Genomic DNA, 23,109 nt, shown 5'->3' with positions numbered 1-23,109 from the left:
TGAAGAGGGTCTGATCAGATTGTGAATGTATTTTTCCAGCTACATTTGAGTCGTGCAGGGTTGCTTGAGACAGAAAGGACTAATTAGGTCACCCACTTTATCTTCCTGCCAAATACACTTTTGGTTCTCTGATGCCTCTGCCAGTGCTACAGGTAACCTTGAAGAGCACTGAAGATAGGGTTTCCACCACTGTTTTTTTGAGAAACAATGCTGTTGAAATGCATGATACACAGTAATCTTCCTTGGATCCCCATCATTCATTTTAGGCCATTTTCCTGTAAATTTTCAATCAATTTACAAAGTGTTGCTAGTTCTCAGGGTGCTGGGACAGTGCAGGTTTGAAAGGCTTCATCAGTTGCCAAGTGCTTCTGCAGATCAACAGCAAATCATAAAACCAAGAAGAATTTATTGCCAGAGGCCCATCAGCCCAGCCAGTGAGTGCAATACCTGTCTCATCCTCCATATTATGCAGTTGTGTCAGCAATTGCATTTGGGAGATGTAAATCAAAGACACGCCTGCTTGTCATTAAAGAGATGGCAGAGCTTTCTTTGTGCATGGAAATGTCAAGCAAGCATGTTGATCAAATGAGATGGTTGGTCACAGCTTGACGTTGTAGGATGTGCCGGTGGTTACACGGGGAATGAGAAGATGCGCTTTGCTTCCTGTCCCAAAGTATTCCAGCTATGCTGCTGAGCACTGGGACTGTCCGTGTGGCACCGTGCTGCAGACGCTCAGGAAGTCAGCAGGGTTTATATAAAGCTCTGCTGGGTTTGCAGAACCTTTTGGCTCCTTTCCAGCTTGGAAGTGGTGATATAAATAGAAGAATGTCTCACTTTTGAAGTCTGCATTCTATTCACGGAAAGGAAGAACTTTGCCGGCGCTGTGATTTAATAGCTGATAAATACAAATCTCAAGACCAGTCCTATGACAGACTCAACTTCTTGATCCCATTTCAATGGGATATGAGTGAGCTCAGTAGCCTATAGCATCACATCTCTGTTAGCTGGTTGCTGACACCTGAATAAGGTTTGGTGCTATGAAAGCAGGGTTCAAGAGTATCCATTCTCCCACCTTCCCTCCAAGTTGCGCTTGTCCCTGTTAAAAGAAAAAAAAATGTTGCCTTTTCTTTTTTTCTTTTGGACAGATGAGCAAAATGTTTGGGACTGTGGTGGTTGGAGTTGGAATTGCTGGCTTAGCACGAATCCGAGACTTGATGAATCCGATGCCTTCCAGCCCTTCAGAACACCTGAAACTCTTCGGATTTGTATCCAGGTTAGAAACTTAATCTTAGCATGTCTAATATGTATATTGCAATGGGTTTTTTTCTTTTTTTTCATTCCAGAAAGGGAATGTTCACGCAAATATGCCTGTCATTCTGAGTGGCAGCTCACAAGTGAGCACAGAAAGCTTTGCAAGAGGGAACAAATAGGTTACCTTAGTGAGATATTTTTCAGAAATTACTAAAATAAAAACTGAGAGATGTTCTTGCTGTAGAATCTGTGTGATAAAAAGAAATTGTCTGACTGGAATTTCCTGTAGATTTAAGGTTGTGCAGGCAATAAGTACTCTAATGATCTAGTGTCTGCATGACACTTCTAGAAATGCTAAAAAAATAAGTTTTACAGAGTTTTAAAAAGTTGTTTTACAAAAACATGTTTTAATGCCCCCAATACTCCAAATTCTGGAGTATTGAATAAATAATAATAAAATTCTAGTATTTTTTTTAAACCAGGTATTGAACCTATAGATATCTAAAGAAAATCCTGTGATTTGCTACATGCAGTAAGGTTGCTTTTTATCCTTCTTACGCTTCTTAGAGAACAAGAGTTTTTTTATTAGTTTGGAACTGTGGAAATTTTGTGTGTACCTTCCTCTGAGCATTCCTGCTGGACTTGTATGACCCATTACAGTGGAGCATAACATTTTGAAATAGTTAGGCAGTACCTTTATGGATCTCAGATTGTGAATGTATTTTTCCAGCTATATTTGAATCGTGCAGGGTTGTTTGAGACAGAAAGGACTAATTAGGTCACCCACTTTATCTTCCTGCCAAATACACTTTTGGTTCTCTGATGCCTCTGCCAGTGCTACAGGTAACCTTGAAGAGCACTGAAGATAGGGTTTCCACCACTGTTTTTTTGAGAAACAATGCTGTTGAAATGCATGATCCACAGTAATCTTCCTTGGATCTCCATCACACACAAACATCACCTGCTTTCAAGTCCTGCTTGTGGCCTGCCTTCCTGCCCCCTGTCACCTATCCTAATATTGTCAAGGTGCCTGCTCCAGTCAGTAGTAATGTAAAGGGCTTTTGGAGGGATTGTATTTTTCATTTTCAGGTGGAGCTGTGCTCAGCTTGCTGCCCAAGAGAACTTCCCCCCTTATCACTGACATGCTGTGTGTGTTGCAAGGTGAGCCATCATAGCCAAGCATCTGCTTTGTCCCTCTCCTGCTTGTCTGTATTTGCAGTTGTGTGTGTCCCTGCCATCTCAAGTGCTTTTGACCACATTGTCCAGGATGGTGGGGAGGAGTTCTCCCATAGGAGCACTGTACTCTTTCAACTCACTCTTACAACATCTCTTTGGTAATAATGCTTATTAAAAACCAAAACACCAAAACCAAAAACTTGACAGTTCAATGGCAAGCCAGTTTCTGGACTGACACCACCACCTGCACACTCGTCCATTTTTGTTGGTTCTCTTCTCCATTCCACTTCTGTCTGTAAGTGCTCATGCTCTCCCTGGATAAGAAACTGGTTGTTATATCCTGGTTGAACTCAGGGAGACAGTGGTCCATGGGAACAATTTTTAATTACTGCTACACAACGTGTGGTTGGGAAGAATGGACTGTGACAGATACTCTGGTTGTATTTATGTTAAATATGCAGGAGGAGTTTTGGCAATATTAATGAGGCAAAGCAGATTAGCCTGGAAGATGCTCTGAGAAACAAAGACATCCATGCAGCCTTCATCAGCACAGAGAACAGAAGCCATGAAGAAACCATCAGGTATTTTGGGGGGTCCCCCACCCCCTCTTTGTCTCCTTTCCCCTGTATTTTAGATGCACAAAGGAGCTGTGTAATGCTATTGCAGGAGAAGATATGAACATTGAGGAAAGACTGCCAGACTAGAGGCCTGAAGTGAATGATAGTGAGTTCCCTAGAGCACCAATAAGCCCTGGAAGAGAGTAGGATTTAAGATGCATTAATTTCCCAAGTAATTCCATTTCCACACCTCTAGGCCTGTGTTTGATAGACAGGCAGCTTAAAACAGGATTTAAAGCCTTTCCTCACAGATTATATTATGGAAGGGTAATCCAGTGCCCCACTCCAACTGCTTATATGTCTGTAAATCAGAAATTGCAGGGCTCAACGCTGTAACATTTTAGCAACTTGATGTGGGTGAGTGAGGGAATTCTGTGGCAAAAGAAGAATTAAAACCCCACTCCCCTGCTGTTTAAATGTGTGATGTAGCCACCATACTATCCTTGCTAGGAAAGTTGCCATTTATTTCTGTTACTCCATGTCCTGAGTCTCTCCATGTGAAGCTGGCTGTGGGAATGAGAAGCAGTTTGGTGATTCTTACTGTGGTGAGAGAGGATTAGGATAATACTCATTTTAATGGCTGATCTTTTATCCCTTTCAGAATGTTCTTAGAAGCTGGGAAACATGTCCTCGTAGAGTACCCCATGGCTTTGTCTGCTAAGGCAGCCCATGATCTCTGGGAGATGGCTGAGCAGAGAGGTAACACTTTTGTTCTCAAGAGTGTAAACACACTTTCTTACCTGTTGGCTAGCACCAAAGGCACCGAATTCAAAGGCAAGTCTCCAGCCTAGTTTTAGCTGTCACATGCAAGGGAGTATGACTGTCTCAGAGATGTAAGACTTGTGCGAATAGAGGAACAAACACACAAATGTCACTGCTAAGAGTAAAGTATGTTTGCCCTCACAAAAACTCTAGCCTCTATTTGTGACACTTAGAATGCAGTTAAAGAGGAAAACTTCTGTCACAGTGATAGTAAAGCACTTTGAGTGCAGCTATTGGACTTGTGCAATTCTGTGTCCTCTCTCTCCCTGGAAGTGGAACTGCAGACAGTTCTCCTAGCTTCTAACATTTGTGATGTGCTGGCCACACACAGATGCTCATGCTACTGTAGGCAAGCAAGGCATCACTGTCTGAAAGACAGATTGTCTCTAAGCAAAATCTCCTTTTTTCCAGAAAGTGTGTGGTCCCATCCCAGTGGTGCAAAGGGTCAGAAGCTGGCAGTTCTGCTGGGGATGAATGGGGCTGCAAGGCAAAGAGCAGTGCTGGGCAAAAGTGGAGTGCAAATCATTTGGAGAAACTGCACTTTTTATACCGCTGCTTCTTAAAGATCTCCTTTGTGACTTTTGTCCTGAAACACTGGAGGTGTAGGATTTCTGCTTTGCTGTTTCCCTGTACCAGCACCAGTTACTGCCTTGCTGCTCACCAAATGGTTTCCCATTGAGTAGAATTTATACCTCTTTTCTTGGAGCAGCAGTAGTTACTGTCAGCAGCCTACAATGATTCTCCTGGAAATCTTCCAGAAAAACACATACTGAATGAGGGATACATTCAACTTGTATCAGATAACCTCCATTTCAAAGTAGACCAATTAATGGCAGTGGAGGGAGGTACTCTTTAACATATTGTTCCAATATGGGTCTGAGCATTATGCTATTTTTTTCCCTTTCCTTTTATTTTCCTAGTACCCTGGGAGGAAACATGTAGAACAAGGAAATGTGAGGGGAAAGAGGCCAAGAATTAATCCATCCATTACTCTGAAGTCTCATATTTCAGCCTTAGCTGGGTACTGGATTTCATTACACAGTTTCTGTTAGACATAGTGGCTACTGTTCCCGTAGTTTCTGTATTTGTTGTCTCCTGAAAATCATTAACCCAGATTGATGCTTCAGCTCAGGGCCCATGTTTCCATGTTTGATTTTCTTCCTGACATCACTTTGTGAGCTGTGCATGAGAGTATTTCTGAGTGAGTTCCCACTGGTGGCTAGTGAAGCCTTTACTGTTTAGACATGACTTTGATTCACACAGAAAACTTTTAGTTAATCTGTCCTGATTTCTTTTTTTTCTTTGTGTGGTTTTGTTTTGTTGTTTTTTGGTTTTTTTAATGGCAGGTAAAGTACTCCATGTGGAGCACATTGAACTTCTTACTGAAGAGTACAAGCAGCTGAAAAAAGAGGTGGCTGGGAAAGACCTGGTGAAGGGAACATTGCATTTCACAGGTCAGTAGCTCTGAAGAAATCAATGTCTAACTGGATTTGCTCCCCAGAAATGCCAGTGCTTCCAGGCTCCATTCAGTCCTTTCACACAAGACACTATCTATAAAGTCAGTAGAGACACAGGTGCTGGCTCTGGATAATTCCCTTGTTGAATCCACATACACCCTCCTGTCCTCAACATGTCCTGAAGGGTTTATTGTTTATGTACTTTATGCAGCCCTCTCTGCTACAGCTCATCAACTGATCCATTTCAACATTAAATGTGTTTATTGACTTTCCTACTCAGTCTATCTGCTGACTTTTCTACACCCTGATCTTCAAGCCTGCAACACTGCAGCTTCTTCATCCTTTCCTATGCAGAAGGCATTATTCTATTTCCTATTCCTCAAGAGTTTCTATCCCACCAGGTAGTGTCCTTGATGAAAACAAATCAGGATTCCCAGCTTTCAGTGGAATTGCTCGTCTGACATGGCTGATTGACCTCTTTGGAGACCTCACTGTTACCTCTGCCACCAGAGAGAAGCAGAAGGATAAGAATTATTCCAGAATGACTGTTCACTTTCAGACTGCAAACAAGAAGTGAGTAATGTCTATGGCAACATGTGAGCCAGGCTCCTTATCATCTGCAGATCTTTTGCCTGCAGGAGTTCTGCATCCTCTTCTCTTGTGGAAACAGGTGGAGACTGGCATGGAAGTGTACATGTCTTTTAAAGATACATTTTATAATATTGAGTTTGATCTCCCTTTATTATGCAGTGACAAAATCCTTTCTATCAAATATATATTTTTAACAGCCTTGCTAAAAAGTGGTATATTATAACTATGAAGAAAGTCACCAGTATTTCATACTGTGACTTGACTACTTAGCTTGGTCCAGAGAGTGGTGGAAACGCTCAGGTTTGGTCATTCTCTGGACCATCTGTGCAGAGTTCCTGTCCTTTCAAATAAGATGAAGTAACAATGTCATTTTAAAGCAACAAGATGGAATTTGAGAATTATCTGACATGGAAAGTTAGAGAGAAAATTTCTAATGGTGAGCTCCTTGGGTATTTTTTGTAGGTGTTTCTTTTTGTTTGTTTGTTTTGGTTGTTTTTTGGTTGTTTTTTTTTTGGTTGCAGATATGCTAGTAGACCTCTTAAAAAGCCCAAACCTAACCCAGCATTTTAGATAAATGTTTAGTTAGAGTATTTGGGGAGTGAATAATCAGGGCTCCTTTAAACTCTTAACTTTACCGCAGGTCTGGTTAAGCAATTCATCAGCCACTCCTACAAATGCCATTGCAGTTTATCATGGGATTATCATCTGGTTTTAGCAATCTTCCTCTCTCTTTAAATAAAACAGCATTTCCAATTCATTTTGAAATGCAGTTGTGAGAGGACAGAAGTCTGTATACAAGCTCTGTTTACCCTCTTAGCAATTTGCTAGTAACATAAGTAGCTGTAAAGATCTAGATAGGGTGAGATTTTGAACTAATTCCAGCAGATGGAACTAGCGGGTGGTTTAAACATTTCCCTGGCTGTCCAGTCTCCTGGGTAGTCCTTAGCTGCTATGTATGATATTTGCTGGATACAGAACTGTTTCTGGATGACTTTTTTTTTCCTGCTCCTCAGCACTAGCCGATATTTGCTTCTCTCGGCCTTTTCTATTTGTATGGATCAGTGTTTTCTCACCATAAGTGTTTTAATAACTTTGGGGACAGTCAGTTTTATGCCTCTGGGATAATTTAGGGTGGGTGGAAAATTACATAGCGTTCCTGTATTGTGTTCAGTGCTGGGGCCATATTTCCTGCTGACCTTCCTCCACTGACGTCAGTGGAGTTATTGCAGTAGAGAATTTGGCCCACTCTCTTGTCAAGTGAAGTTACGGCCCAGCAGTAATGGTGGTGGTGTTACAGATCTAATTTGCCCAACCTTTATTTTGCTGAAGGATGGGAAAGGTCTGTACCTTTCATGAGAGCTATCCCATCCTTTTTTGAAATATATGAATACAGTAACCTTGAGAAATCAGGTTAATTCATCCTATTTTCTGCCTTGGAAAATACAGCAGGTGCAGAATGCAGGAGCCTGTGTTCTGCTTGTTAAGCAGGGATTTGTGCAAAGGGTATAGTCTGTCTCCACTGCACAGCCCACCCTCGCTGCTCGTCTGGCTCTGGGTGGATTTTGGAGGTGTGTGTTAATGCCTGCACCCAGCTCTTCAAGAGATGACCTCTGCCTCTGTTGTGTGTCCAAGACAGCTGAGCTGACAGCCTCTCAACATTGAGCAATCCAGGAAAAGCCAAACCTCTACTGAAGCCAAACCTCTACTGACAGCACGTCTGATTTGGGACTGCAGTTCCTGTCCCAGGATTACAGAGCTTGGACTCAGTAAATGTCAGAAATCAATTTTTAGTGCAAGCTGGAGAGATAATGATTTGGGCAGCATCTCTTTTGATGTTAACTAGGGATAGGATCCAATTGTCTAATTCCCATCCAAGGTAAGGGAGTCTCTCATTGATTTAATGATAAATTAAAAATATTGGCATTTTCGAAGAGTTAAAAGGAAAATGTTCAAAAGAAATTGAAGACGTTTTCTAAACATATTCTGACAAGAAACATTTGAAGTTATGTTTTTATGGAGAGCTAAGTTTACAGAGTCTAATAAAATATCTTCAGATTGAACATTCATAGAAAATTATATAATACATGCTTTCTGCAGAAGTTGCTTCATAAAATTTAAGCTGAGTGGACCCAGAATTCTTTCAAACATGGAACCAGCTTTATTATTCTGGAAGTACAAAGGGTGTTTGCTTCATATTGGTTTATTGAGCTATTGCAGTCCAGCAAGGGCCACTCATTATTTGAGGAAAAAGGGAATCAGAAAAGTAAAAAGTCTTTTTCAGTGTAGCTGAGAAAATGCTAGCAGTTTACAATTTGGAAAAACAAAATGGCCATAGAAAGCCAGGGTGTTTTCTTCACTGCAGACTGTTTGCATTCAGTATAAAAGTGGTTTGTTACTGCTTGATGAAAATTTGTTTTTCTTTAGCTACCCAACATATGTAACCCAGCTTTATTCAGATATCAAAAATGTTGGATTTGTTGCTTGTAACTAACTCTACTAACACTTCTAAACAACTAAATGTATCTGTAGCTAGATAATACTTGGATACAAATCTTTAATGGAAGTGGGTAAACTGTCTATGAAAAAAGCTACAGCACTTCACAATTTTCTGATAAAATATGTAACTGTTTCTTAAGCTACAAAATTGCTTAAATAATGTGTGGACTTGCAACATGCTTGTCTTTATAGCAAAACAAGAGGCTTATTTCAAAGTAGAAGTTGTTAATTAAAAATGAATACATTTTGCTTACCAATCAAGTAGAATCAACCTCTCTTTGGGAAAATGACTAAAAATCCAATTGCAGAAGAAGATAAATCTATTATTAAATCCAACATTTTCCTGCTCACTGATCTAAATCAGTCATTCTAATCACTTTTATTAAATTCTGCCCGCTCTGCATGTTTGTGCTTCTGGTTCAGTGGCTTCCCAAGCTAAAGCAGAAGGCATACACTTGAGCCTGATCACTGGTGTGCATCTGCTCTAGATCACCCCAGGGAGGTGATCCTGCACCGACAGGGGCTGTTTTGGATCATACTGAGAGCTCCTTGCTAGTACATGATGGAGATCTGTGCCTGTGCCTGCCCAGTGGTTTCTTCACGCCTACTTACCTGAGATAAAGCAGCTTTGAATAACAGTGGCCTGAACCCTCTCTGACTCTTTACTATCATAGGAATATAAAACTGCCTCTGTCAAGTCAGAGCAAAGCCCAGCTTGCTCAGCAGCCTGCCTGTGACCCAGATCGACATCCTCAGGGAAGGAGGATGGGAAGACAGAAAACACTGAGCAATATGGTCCCCAAACGCCCCTCTGGCTTGCAATGACATGTAGCCCCAGGACTTCCTAAAATGCATGGTGCCTTTGCATTTGTTAGTCCTCTAAGAATGTTTTTGGTGCATCCTTGCAAGCTGTGATTTGGACATTTTTTCCCCCCTTTCAGTTGTTTAATTCTGTTCCATCAGGTTCATCAGGCTGTCCTTAATTTGTAGGAGTGGTGGGGATATGGGAGTATAGGTGAGCAAAGAAAAATTGATACGATGATGTAAATATAGAAACTGAATCCTAGAGCGTAAAAGATGAGAGGTGCAGAAACATTAAGCTGAGCGTTCTGCAGAATGTGTTCAGGGCAGATTGACAAGGATTTTCTTTCCAGATCTAATGATACTGAAGATTTAATGGGCAGTACTTGGAGACAGAATTTATTCTTCCGGGCTATTGATGCCTTCATAATTTGTGAGTGGCAGACTAAAGTGGGCCATAAAGGACTGTGGAAGGGCCATCAATAATGAAGCAAGAAAAATAATGTGCATCCTCTAAACACAGGCAGTAGCAAGTGCTGATGAATGAGCTGTGGGAAGGCAGTGGTACAGCAGTTGACAAAAGAGCAGGAAGGGAGCATCGTGACTGTGGCTGGTGTTGAGGGCCATTCCTCAAAGGTGTTGCAGTCTTGGGTCAAGGAGTCTGTTAAGACCTCTGAAGCGGCACAGCATGTCCCATGGCTCCTTTCCCCTTAGCCAAGATGGCAAGTTGGGAAGGAAGGTGTGAGCTATGCAAGTCAACAGCCAGTAACACCAGACTTGGTTTGAAGATTGTGCTATTGTGCCGGTGTAATATAGGACTCTGCTCTGACTAAGAAAGGCCTATCTGAGAGTCTGTGTAGGTATGATTTTTAGGATCAGCACAGTGTTCCCAGTGATGAGAATGAAACATTTTAAAAGCTCAGAGTATGGACACCTGTGTCTGTGTCAGTGAATTTGTCCAGCTCATTCCAAACAGGTGGGGTTCAGGTCTCATAGTAGCACAGGGTGATCATTATGTACCTGTGTGACTTAAATCTATTGCTGGGGGAATGATTAGACATTGAGGGCCTTTTGAGTTTTGCTGTGACTGAATTGTGTACAAAATTTTTGGACAAAACGGCACTTTTTATCCAACTCCGCAAACAAACAATCCACTAGCTTCCCTCTTCCTTATGACATGGAATGTCATAAGGCAGAACAGACTTCCTTATGTTGCTTCCTTTACTTTGTGCATAGGGAAAACAAAGCTGGACAGGGCTCAGATGGTGTGCTGAAAGTCATGGCATTAAACAGTGGCAGGGCAGAGTTAACACTATTACCTGCTGTTGAGCTCTGTAACCACAAGACATGTTGTTCAGGACACATTGCCTAAATATGTAATGATTGATATTCAAAAATGGTGCCTTTATTAGAGATTTTTCTGCAAATGCTAAGAAAAAAAACACAGATTAGAATTGTTGATTCAATTTCTTAATTGGTACTTTTTCTCTGCTCCTTCACACTAGACCCTTGACTTGGATTGAAGAAAGAGGACCAGGGATGAGACGTGAAAAGAAAATCAACTTCTGTTTCACAAGTGGTTGCCTGGAGAACTTCCCTGAAGCCCCAAGGTCTTCTGTGGGCCTTTTCATGCAGGATCAGAACCTCTTTGCCAAGAAACTGCTGGGCCAGGTCTCCAAGGAGGAGCTGGCTGCTGAGAAATGGCGAATTTTGCGGTGTCTTGACCTTGCCGAGGTGATCCAACAATACTGTGAAGAGCCAGAGAAAATCTATTCCTGAGGCTGCTCTTAGGGAAGGAAGAACATGGCAGATGGAAAAGCTGTAGGGCTAGAACTCACTGTTGCCATCAAGCAGTTGCTATTTCTGTTTTCATTACCTTCTTTTTGACTACTTGTGATACCTGGGCTCTCCAGGTGTTCTGGGAGAGTCTGGGCTATACCCTGTGCCTTCTGGTTTGCACCAGTCCCAAACAATTCACCTGCTCTGATGCATCCCTCTCCTTTCAGGTAGTTAGAACCTAGCAACAAGAAGCTTTCCTGTGGTTCAGCTGGGAGTATCCCTGACAGTAGATCCTTCAGGACTGTAAATAATATATATAATTCTCTCTCCCAGGGTCTGTTTTGCCATTCCAGATATGTCTGGAAATGAGCATGTCTCAATAGCATTCATGTACTATTTTCTAGAATGAAGTTCCTGTTCAGTTTTCCACCTCTTTACTTGAAATACAGAACTTGTGCCACTACAGTCCTGACCTTTTCTTCAAATTCCCCTGAATTGTTCTGTGTTTTTGCTCTAATTAATAGTTTTGCTTGTTAGGTATGTGGGGGGTAGGGAGGGGAAAGAGGAGGAGTTCTGTATATTTGCGGGTTTTTTTTGTGGGGTGGCTGGATTTCACACTGGAGGTCAACTACAGTCAAATTAAATCTATACTGGGTATCAAACCAGAGTAGAAGAGCCTTGTCTCTTCATAGGGAGTTGTTGGTTTCATTCAGTTTCTCTGGTGCCCTGTGCCAACATAGAAATCTTTTCTATGAGATTAGAAACATGCATTGAACTAATGCATTGCCTGCCTGCTGTCTACTGAACCAAAATATTTTTGGATTTGTACTGAAAGCAGCATATTATTCTCCTTCATTTGTGCTTTAATTCAGCATGGGAATGGATCATATCAAAAAAATAATAAATATCTTCCATTTAAGAGAAGAAAATCACTAATGCATTCCTGGAAACAGAGAAATGCATTAGGAATAGTGATAAATTTAGAACAGTATTGTAGAAAACAGAGCAATTTGCAAGTATATCCATATACTTATGTCGTGGTTCAACCACAGCTGGCAGCTAAGCACCAGTCAGCTTATTATACCTCAGTGGGATGGGGGAGAGAATCAGAAAGGTGATAGTGAGGGGAAAAAAGGAGTTAATGACAATTTAACAGATAAAGCAAAAGCTGCACGTGCAAGCAAAGCAAAACAGGGAATTTATTCACTCCTTCCCATGAGCAGGCAGGTGTTCAGCCACTCCCCAGGAAATCAGGGCTACATCACACACAACAGCTACTTGGGAAAACAAGTGCCATTGCTCCAAATGTACCCCCCCACCTTCAGTCTCCTTCCCCAGCTTTATGTGCCATATGGAATGGAGTATTGCTTTGTGGTCAGCTGTCCTGACTGTGACCCCTCCCAAATCCTTGTGCACCCACAGCCTGCTTGCTGGTGGGATGGGGTGAGAAGCAGGAAAGGATTTAAGGCTGTGCAAACATGGCTTAGCAATAACTAAACATCCCTGTGTTATCAACACTGTTTCCAGCAAAATCCAAAACACAGCCCCCCAGTTCGGTGACTCTGAATGAAATTAACTCAACCCCAGCCAAAACCAGCCCAGGTTATAGCACAGGACACCTGTGGGAATGGGTCTTTAGCATTTTTACTGTAGTCACAGGATCACATATGAAAACATTACCACTTCCCTAAAGAAGCATTTTCGTTTTAGATGCCTAAGCACTGTCTAAATTAACAATTCCTCTGATTGCCTTTTACTTTCTAATTACAGCATCTGTTGGTGCTATATTAATATAGAAGCAAACTTCACTCTCTGCAATTGTTCTTTCAAATTCAGTCTTTTTTTTTCTTTTTTTTTTCTATTTCATAATTTGGGCAACTTTTTAATAAGGGAGCATATATGTTGTGAATGTATTCATAACTGCAGCCAGTCAATATTGACAGTTGAATGTCTTCCTTTGGGTAAATGTTCGTTCAGCAGTTGGATACAATTCAGTCTGCTGGAAACAAGAAAGGTCTGTACAATTTTCTCCCAAATCAGTCAGATTTTAGCAGTGATTGGAGCTTGATGTGTGAATGAATTCTGCATGTGGCATTTGTTTAAATCTACCCTATCTGTTAAAACCAGTGAAAATTCTCCTATTGCCTTCAGTGGATTGAGGCCCCTGTGAGCTGGCAGCAGATTTGTGCAGGCAGATCCTGTGTTTGTCCACCCAAATGGATATTTTACTGAGCATTCACAGGGACTTCTGTGCCACTGTGGTGGTGGACATGGCATGGGCAGATCTGATGTTCTATGAGAGGGAGAAAAGTGAATTTTTGGCAAAACACAAACAGTCCATCTGGGATAAGAATTACTTAGAATCTTCTGTGTATGTCTGCTAGGTGTGACATCCAGTGAAAGGCCCTGTTCCTTGAAAAACTCCTGATCTGTGTCTATGGGGTGAATGCCACTTGTTTACACGCTAAATCATAATGCGTAGTTGGGGAGGGAGGGAAAAGGAAAAGGAGATTCACACATCTCTAGGCATCAGAATTAGAACATCTCCCTGAGCATGCTCTGCAATTGCTGGTGAGAGCAGTATTTCCCTAGGAAACAGGGAATAAATTCATGTGAGTTTTGTAGAGCAGCAGTATAATATTGTGCAGTGAGCTGTCCCCTGGAAAAGCTTGTCTCTATAGAGAGCACCTGGGGAAATCAGCTGGTTAATTTGAGCTAGGGAAGGCAGCTGTCTAGAGCTTGGATAATCCACACTCTCCTTCATTCCCCTCCCATCCCTTCCAGCTACCCTGCTTACTTACTACTGTCTGTTCTGCTACTGGCAGCCTGTATTGTTTAAATGGCTTTTCCTTCTGCCCTGTGAATTTGCCAAGGTACTGTGATTGTTTGTATATGGGAGCTACTGGATGTCCAGTTCCAAATGTATGTATTGTTTAACCAAGCGTCAAACTTGCCAATAAAATCCTGGAACTCCTAACCATTCTTTTTTGTTCCCTTTGTCCTTCATTAGCAGTCCCCATTGCCTCTGCTGAAAGTGGCTCTGTCCCAGTTGGCTTTTTTCCCCCTTTTCCCTCCTCAAGGCCTTTGAAATCCTGCCAGGGTCTACAGGCTGTAATAATATCCTAAAGACCTCAGCTGCCTCCTTCTCCTGTTTCAAAGTTCTGAATACAGGTGTGGTAGGATTTGTGACCTCACCTCATGAGCTCTCCCACAAAACTCCTGCCCTTTCTGTGCCATCTGACACTTAGCCAAGAGTACTGGCAAGTCTAAATCTTGCTGTACACTTCCAGTTTCCCATTCACAACAACCTGGTGTATTTGAGCCACCTGAATGTGCTAGGTAGAATATAAAACAAGTATGGAAAATGGTTTTCTTGGGGTTTTAGTAAACTGCTTTCTCTTAGCAGAAATGATAAGAGTTTTTCAGATAACATTTATCTGAAAACATTATTGGTGTAGCCTGAACCCAGGCAGTTTTAGAGATCCAGAGGTACGGAAAGGCAAGTATAAGATGTGACATGAGCAGTTAATATATTTTGTTCTTTAGAAGTAGCTGATTTTCTACTCATTCTGCTGGAAATCACCCTACTCCTGTGGAACACTCTAGGAATTCCTTTGCAGGAACCTTGTTAACTGCCTGATGCTATGAGTTTTCCTGGGAAGTGCTATGATACACAATGCTCCTAACGTGGAGGAGAGAGGTTTCTTTCCTTTCAGAGGCTGGAGATTGACTCTGGCAGATGAGAGGTGTGGAGTCACTAACTGCAGCAAGCTAACTGAAACCTGGAAAAAGTGGTTTGGTTCAAAGCCCTTCTCAGAGCCCTGGAGGTCATGGGAATGGAAAATTTCCAAAAAACAAAGAAACTAGATATTGGTATGAGGAGCTGGAAAGCTGTGCATGAAGTTCTGGCTGAGATGGAGAGATGGGTATCATTCTGGGATCAACCTGAGAGCTCGTTCTGTGGGTCCTGGGAACAGGGTTCTGTGGGTCTAATTTACCTGTGTGATTACTTAGGAACAGTATGGGAACATGGGAAGCAGGATCAGGGGGAAGTCAAAGAGTACCAGGGGGCACCACAGGAGCTGCTTGAGCTGGGATTATTTATGATGAGGATGTCATTTGAACCTTCCCCTGAGCAGATCATAGAGACAAGGAAGGGGGAAGGCAAGGGCTGGCAGCTGTGCAGACTTGGGGCTGCTTTTCAAATGGTCCTACTGCATCAAAACCAGCTTTTTTAAATGAATAGCATCTGAGTAAAGCTGCAGGGCTGAGTTGGGACTGTAGCTCCTCCAGTGGTTTGCAGAGGGGTCACGGTGCTAAAGACAGAACTGTACATCTATTTTTAGCTGTCATTCAAAATGTTTGATTCCTTCAGGTCGGCAGGATGATCCAGGGCCTTGGACATCCTCACAGTCTGCTGCTGAGTGATGCACCAAAGGGAAACTGGCAGCACTGTGTGCTAATGTTGTTCATGCAGTAGCACTTACTGCTCCCCAAGGCATGTGATGTGCTCTGTGCAACAGTAATATAACACAGCAGGAAACTAAGGATTTCCAGTAAAATAATAACTCCGGGGTTTCTGACAGAGATAGAGAGATATTTGGTTAGCCTTAAGTGCTGTAAGCTGGTATTTGTAGAGGCTGAACTAAATAAGGTTACAGGAGTCTGTTGAGAAACCCATCAGAATTTTTGTTTAAAGAATGGATGTAGCTGAGGTATTATCAGTAGCAGGCTTCATCCCTAATGGAGAAGAACCAATCCCTGTGATGGGAAGACAGAAGATGTCCATGCAGTGTAATTTGGTTCAATACAAAACACTGGAGCCAGCTCTGGCCGAGCTACCTCTGTTACCACAAGGGCTGGCTTGTAATGTAATTTCATCTGACCAGATGTGCACAGCTGCTCAGCAGAGCTGGGTGGCCCAAGTGGAGTGCTGGACTAACTCATCAGGCCATGTAAACACACCCACAGCTCTGCCTGAAGCTGCCCCTTGGCTCCCAGCCTTACCAGCATCAACAGTACTTTCTCTGGTTTACACTAACCTTTTGAGCTGCAAAAGGAATTGAAACACAGCTTCCAGCCTGTGCTTTCTGCTTTCTTGCTGACTCAACCTGATTAAAATAAGACAGCTTTTTTCTCACCCTTGAACTAGACATAAGTGACAGGGCTGCTGCATTGTGATGGCAACAAAGCTGCAGAGACCATTGTGGTGTTACCAGTTACAAAGCCCCAGGTTTAGTGCTTGCCTTCCACATCTTGGAAATAAACACACCTTACTGGAGCCCAGCTGCACTCAGGTCAAAAAGCAGAGGAATTTCAAACTAATAATTTAAGCAAAATTACCATCATCAAAAGTTCTGAATAGTAGCCTGCAGATATGCATGCTAGAACTTATAAAAATAAATGTGTCCCAATCTAATAAAAATCAGTCTGGGTTACTACTTCAAAAAACTTCTCTAAAACTTCTTACTCAGGGAATCTTATGTTGTGTGTGAGCTGACTTTCTGATTTAGCTTCTGTTGCTGTTACAACCTACCTTCTAGAGTTCCTATTTACCACACCCGGTGTATTGTGCCATCCTGCCTGGCCTCCAGTGAGTCATCCCTTTTCCCTGATAAAAATCAACCTACAAAGAATCCAGTAGCAGGTCTCTAAAACAGCTAGATTGCCTCAAGACAGTGAATAAGTAATTCATGAATTAGGGCTTTCTGATATATTTGTGCATGGCTGTTATTCAAGTAACAAATAAGTTACAATAATTTTAAAATGCTAGGTTAATTATTAGCAGGAAGTCAAGACAAGCTTGACAGATTAACAAAAATAATAACAGTAATAACAATAGAAATAATAATAATAATAGCATTTTCTTAAATAATGTCGCATTGTGAATATTTTGTCTTTTGGGAGTTCTAAAACACCCCAGAAGAGATAGGATAAAGCTCTGTATTAGTAGGAAGCAGTGAGTCAACCATTAGCTTTTCTTTTTTCTTACACAATTCAAATGTCTGCAATTCAAATATGGTTCTAATTAAAATAGCCTCTTCCAATGATTTGGGAAGCAGCACTCTGGCAACATTTGGGTTTTTTATTTGATGCCAGAATTTACTGCTGTTGTCCCAGTCTGAATAGGTAGCAGTATCCTCCTTCTGTGTGACTCTTCAAGGAGCTGTTTGTATCTGTTGTCTCTCTCTTCCTCTCGCCTACATCGATGGCTCCTCTACCTCTTAGAAACTATGCAATTCTCTTGTAAGTTGTCATCTCTCCTTTATTCTGCCCTTTAATATAAGAAGTACTTGTTGGTAACATGGCTTTTCAAAGACTTGATGAGTTTTTAAATTAATCAGTATCCCTTTTCTCAGTTTCCTCTGATGTAAGTTTTCATTTTATGAATTCCACCGCTGGTGGATTTGTTATTGAGTTCAGCCTTTTCTCTCCAGTGCTTAAGCAAAATACACATTTATTATAGAAAAAGCCTCAATGCTGAAATTATCCTGTCATTGACTGTACATGCATTTTAATATTGCATTTTTGCATATGGGGACTGTTTTAATTCCTAATTTTGTTCACATAGACAGTATTATACTTTTACTATGCTGAAATCTATTTGTCTCCAGACTTCACATATTACAGAAATTTCTTTTTAGAACTATTAAGATGGGGAGTTGCAAATGACTTATCATCATGTTTATCTTATTTTGACCTATGGTAAAATCCAAACTATCTATGTTCCTGATTCCATCTGTATGGCTTGATCTTGCCTGCTAGTCCAGCTGCATTGAACTCAGGCAGGATGGGTTTTTATGTGGGTCTTTGTGCACACCTTGCCTCTCACCAGGCATGCTTTTTGCTTTGCACAGTGCAATCCACCTCTGCTGCAAACCTGCTGTGTTCTAACGTTTGCTTCTCTTGTAATAGCACATCCTGCTGTTGTACCCTCACCTCTGTGGGCTCATGAGACTGTTGTTCATATTTGCTTTATTAGAGATACCTGTTTTATTACGTGACCACGTAGGTCATAACTGCACAGCAGAGCACTCCTGTGTGCTGTTTGTATCTTGGTTTTGTGTGTTAAATTATCAGCCGTTAGAGCTTTCTCTACATTTGCTTCTGAGCTTGATTTTATTAGGAGCTCATCTTTCAGTCTGTCATCCCAGCCTGCCAAGGCACAGTCATTGTCAGCTGTAGCCAGGTTACATGCTCATGAATCATTTTGTAGTGTCCTTGATTTCACCCATCAGAGTGAAAATAATGGGCTTTGTGTAGCTCAAGCAGTGGACCCAAGCTTTTTTTTTCCATCCTATGCATTATTTTTGTTGCTTCCAAGTCCTTTTGCAGGCACAATGCTCTCAGAAATTCAGCCCCTGTGCATGGCAGAGTGTAGCTGTGGTGTTTTAGGGTGCAATTTGGCACACATTCATTTTGGCAGGACCACCAGGCACTCACTTCTTATCCCTGCCCAGCTGCCTCTATGCAACTGTGGCGCTTCCATCTTCTACTGCTCTACCTGTTGAGGCTTTCCCAGATGTGCTGTGCTGCTGCCATTGCTGCAACCCTTTTCCAGATTTGAAGGTGTGGCCCTGAGGCGATTAGTAAGAGAATCAACGGAGGGTTGTAAAGAAAGCAACAAACAACAGTAATTCTCCACCCAAGATCTGACCAACAGTGGGAGGCATGGAGCCTATTGTGCAAGGGAGGAGGGAGAAGGCTGGGCAGTCACTCAGTCACCACTTCACCAGCACCCCCATAACAAGGTAGAAAGGTGGACTCAATGATGCAGCCTCCCATTCCAAGCTCTTGATCTCTTTCATTATGTGGTTTCAAAGGGGTCCATGAAGGTGGTTGACACCAGTCACAAAGGTGTAGCGTCAAGTGGAGGTGGTCAGGTAGCGCTGCCTTCCCAAAAGCGCCTCCAGAGAGGAAAGCATCTGGGCAGGCCACAATCACACTCACACACACTCACAGACACACCACAGACAGCTAGGCTACGGTGGAGAGCCAGGAAAGGCTTTTGTATGGAGTTCCAGTGGGGTTCATTGCAAACACACACTGAAGAGGTCCAGGAACAAAAACAAAGGAGAGCCCAGGGAGACGTATAGGCTTGAGGGGGTGGCTCTGAGGGTCAGGGTCCAATAGGAATAGGGTAAAGTGGTGCATAGGCGGGGCCAGGGAGAGGGAGAACCAATGGGATAACAGGGGTGGAGGATCACAGCAAACTGGGGCCAATGGGGAAGCAGGGACAGGAGAACTTTCCAGGGAAAGGACATATAAAGTAAAAAGTAAAAAGGGGATGACCAGCCCACAGGCCAATTGGGTACATAAAACTGGGGTACAGTAAAATGGTGGTGCAAAGAACTATGGGAAAAGCTTTTTCCTACAATCTTTATGTGGGGGAAAACCTTGCTTTTATGCTTTAAGTTCACACCTTAGAGGCCTCCTTCCACACCATCATTGTCTTTGGCTCCAGAGACTCCACACAAAGGGAAACCTGCTAGGGGAAGGCTCCCTTCGTCTCTTACCTTGTACACACCTTCCTCAAATATACCTTGCTTGCTTTTGAATTGTAGCAAGGAGCCACATTCTTTTTATCATCTATTTCAAGAGGCTCCTTCTTGCCAGCCCACAGCACCATCTGGGTTTTGGGAAGGAGGTGAGATAGGAGGCCAGCACCAAGTGAGGTCCAGCACCACGCCCACCTTTTGGTGCTCTTCGTGGGAGTTGTGCCTCACTGTGGGAGCAAGGAGAGCGATGGAGGAAACCCACCCAGGAGCAGGGTTTCACCTGGACACTCTGCTCTCTTTTTCTGCCTGCTAAATTCTTATCACGTGGTGTGCAGTAGTAAGGGTGTGTCCCATGGCTTTGGAAATCCTGGAGTAGAGAATTTGGAAATTCCCACATGAGATCAAGCTCTGGAAACAGTATATGACTGGGCTGGTCACAGTCAGTTTGGCTTCTTCTTATCACCCTTAGAGCATCAGGATTTAGACCTTCTCTTTCTCGTAGCTCTGCCATAGTCACCTTCTGAAGGAAGCAGTGATGCCTCAGCTGGCTGCATGGGTCTGGACAGTCATGCTGCTGCGTCAGGAAAGTCCTACATTCCAACAGCTCCCTTGGGGAAGCATTGGAATTTGATCTGTAGCATCAAAAATATGACAAAGTAGTGAAAGTAAACCTTGCTATTTTCTTACTCCATTGCGTATAGACCTCTCTCCTCACTTCCCGAGTATTTTGTACAGATTTGAGCTGCCATCCCCAGTACAAAGATGGAACCAGTGGTTATGGAGAGTGATGAGTTGCTACAACACAGATGCATGTGGAAAAGATAAAGAAAAGTGAAAACAAAATAGTTCCAATAAAGAAAGGGTTGGGGGATTTTTACCTCTACTCTTAGTCACATCAGTGAGATATCTGCAAGGCTGATCTACCCTCTACATATGCCTCTGAAAGGAATTTTTTTTCTGCATTCATACTCAGTTTGCAACAGCTTATTATAGGATGTCACTCACAATGCTCTGGTCACCAAGAATCTTCAGGCTTGTTTATTAGGCAGAAAACTGCAGTAAATCATAGTCAGGTAGCTATTACTGGCAGTGTAATATCTTGCTATTAATGCAGCTCTGATCTTTTGGAAATTCAGGACACAAACTAAGATATATCAACAACTCAGACTCAATACTGTGAATATATCCCACTGATTCTTAATGCATTAAATAATCACAGTTTAATCTGCCTGTCTGCTTTTGGCTATTCATGTCAGGGAACAGATTTGTTTTAAATGATGTCTTGCAGCTATTTTCTTTTTGACTGTTCAGTTTATTCAGACTAGACCAAACAGTTTTCACATAGCGAAAGCCTCACATAGTAATCCTTACCTGTGCAAAAAGAATACAAAAGGTAACAACATCAAAATGTACTACATCTCACCAACTTTCTTCCAAATGCAAAACAACAGAGAGCCTCTTGAGCTGATACTTGTCTATTTGTGCTCCTTTTAAGACCCTCTCACAGAAGCTGTGCCATTAACCTGTGACAGGAAAAAAGAAAAGCTGGAGGGACATCTGTTGATTGGAGGTGAAACAAAATTGGTCCCAGCAGCATCAAGGAGTGGGATTTATTCAAGGGAGGTGTTCAGTGGTAGCGTGTGGATTCAGAAGTACAACTATGTCATTTGTCTGGCTGTCACAGAACAAACACACAGCGAATAAAGGCCAACCTGAGCATGTCTGGGGCAGAGCTGGCAAGAGAGTAATTCCATTTTGTGGCGCCAGAACTGATTTTTTTCCAGACTGGGAGAAAACAGAATTTCTGACCAATTTTGCAAACTTGGAAAGTGAGTTTGAACAGTGATTGAGAACTCTAAATTGCAAAGTAATACTTTGCCTTATTTACAACAGATCTGGGTTTTTTTCTTCTTTTTCTCAGATCACTCTGAGTCAGGCAGGACAAACATCTCTCAAGACAGGTTTTTTGCCCTTCAATGTAGACTTTATGACTGGCCAGAAATATTTTTTATTAAATGAAACAGAAAATAGAAAAAAAATCTATTTGGAAATTGAAAAGTGCTTTTCTGGTATTGAGCAACAACATTTGAGATGTCATATTTTCAAGCCAGCTCATTGTATGAGTTTCAGGGGTGGTAGACAGAAATAGTTAAATTCATAAAGTCAGATTTTAAATTGAAAAAAAAACCCAAACGTAATAAAACTTATAATTTACGTCAGTCTAAAATTGCATTTAAAATTAAAATGTGATGCCTGTTGTTATTATGTAAGTAAAATAAAATAATGTGATAAAATAAATAAAAAAAAAAAAACAAAAACCAATGCATATTTTACACCTAAGTTTAAGGAGTCGCTGTTCCTGAAGTATGACACATTTCCTGTTGCTCACCTGAGGGAGGAGAGGAGGAGCCAAGCAGTGAGCATGGCCAGAATGTGGGGAAGGCATGGGCTCCTAAGAGGATTCACAGCCTCTTTCTGGTTCTGATGGTATTCCAGAGAAATGGTAGCTAGAAGTTGGCAGAGGGAAGGGATGTAAAAATGTTTCCTTCCTTTGTCACCCAGGCCAAGCAAAAGTGGAAAGCAGGGGGACCATTCATCTTGTTTTGGAAACTGGCAGTACATGCTTTTAAATATATATGCAACCTATGCATTCACTCTTGACTAAAGATATATCTCCTCTTAAGCATACGTTTATATTCTGTTAAGTGACTGTGGCATCAAGGGTTGCTAACATTCCTGCCCTTCTGCTTCTCTGAGATCAAGCTGACTTCTTTCATTCAGACTTCTACCTCTTTTTACCCCATCTGCCAGGTGCTTCCCTTCTGGCCTGTCACTGCTTGACATCACTCCATGGGTTGTGTCCATCTGTGCCCTCCCCTGTGGCTAACATGGGCCAGCTGCCACAGACTCCTTTCCTTTCCATCCTAACACCCAGCACCCAGCAGAGAACTTGGAGGAGGAAGGAAAGGTTTGCCACCTCTTCAGTCAGGTTAAGCCCAGGACATGTTTGGGTGCTTTCCTCTGAGCACTTGTTTAGTGAAGGGGCATTTATTGTTCCAAAGGTGCACTGAAGGGAAGGGCAGAAAACCACTCAGCACAGAAAGCAAGTCCTCTGGGACCTGTGAGAAAAAGATTTCTTCTGTAGATTGGGGCTGGCTGGAGCTATGCGGTACCTTCCAAATGGCTCGTAATGTTAGATGTGTTAGATGTAGGAGTGGTGCTGGCTTACCTGTAGTTCCTCATACTTGTGGTTTTGTGTTGGGTTAAGTAAAGGAACCTCAGCTGTAATTATTTTGTGTGGGAGGAGTCCCTAGTTTTGAAGCAAGACTCAGTATCCTCACATTAGGATCTCCAGGATGTTAACTTATGAGCACAGTTTTCCTGAGGAATGGAGGTATAAGGACAGGAAACCTGAAGAATCACCTAAATACTATAAACTTCCTATGTAGCTGTGGCACTCAGGTGGTTTCTGTGAAAAAGTTGTTTTTGAAAGTGGAAGTCCAAAAAGATATTAAATTTTTCCTAAATATCAAAGTTGTTTTGTTTAAAAACAAGCATATGTAACATTTATAAAACAAAGGAAAAAATAGGAGAATTAAATTAATTATCTTTATATATTAATGCTTATGTTGTTATACAGAAGTGAGGGAGGAGGAAGGGGCAGAATGGATGCTCCTTCTT

At 42.0% G+C, this 23,109-nt stretch overlaps 1 protein-coding gene across 3 annotated transcripts in view; it reads left to right on the top strand.

Annotated features, from left to right (window-relative positions):
• The window catches only part of BLVRA (biliverdin reductase A), a 32,158-nt gene extending 18,246 nt beyond the window's left edge, over nucleotides 1–13,912 (top strand). For all 3 annotated transcript variants that reach the window (XM_015618516.3, XM_015618515.3, XM_015618513.3), the window contains 6 exons: nucleotides 1,146–1,273; nucleotides 2,889–3,008; nucleotides 3,646–3,743; nucleotides 5,153–5,260; nucleotides 5,665–5,836; nucleotides 10,657–13,912. In XM_015618516.3, coding sequence (XP_015474002.1) covers nucleotides 1,146–1,273; nucleotides 2,889–3,008; nucleotides 3,646–3,743; nucleotides 5,153–5,260; nucleotides 5,665–5,836; nucleotides 10,657–10,930 — 900 coding nt within the window. In that variant the 3' untranslated portion in view covers nucleotides 10,931–13,912. The remainder of the gene's footprint in view (nucleotides 1–1,145; nucleotides 1,274–2,888; nucleotides 3,009–3,645; nucleotides 3,744–5,152; nucleotides 5,261–5,664; nucleotides 5,837–10,656) is intronic.
• Nucleotides 13,913–23,109: the final 9,197 nt, after the last annotated feature.

This window comes from Parus major, chromosome 2, assembly GCF_001522545.3.
Source record: "Parus major isolate Abel chromosome 2, Parus_major1.1, whole genome shotgun sequence".
Classification (NCBI taxonomy): Eukaryota; Metazoa; Chordata; class Aves; order Passeriformes; family Paridae; genus Parus; species Parus major.
This window is presented reverse-complemented; position numbering and strand designations above follow the sequence as displayed.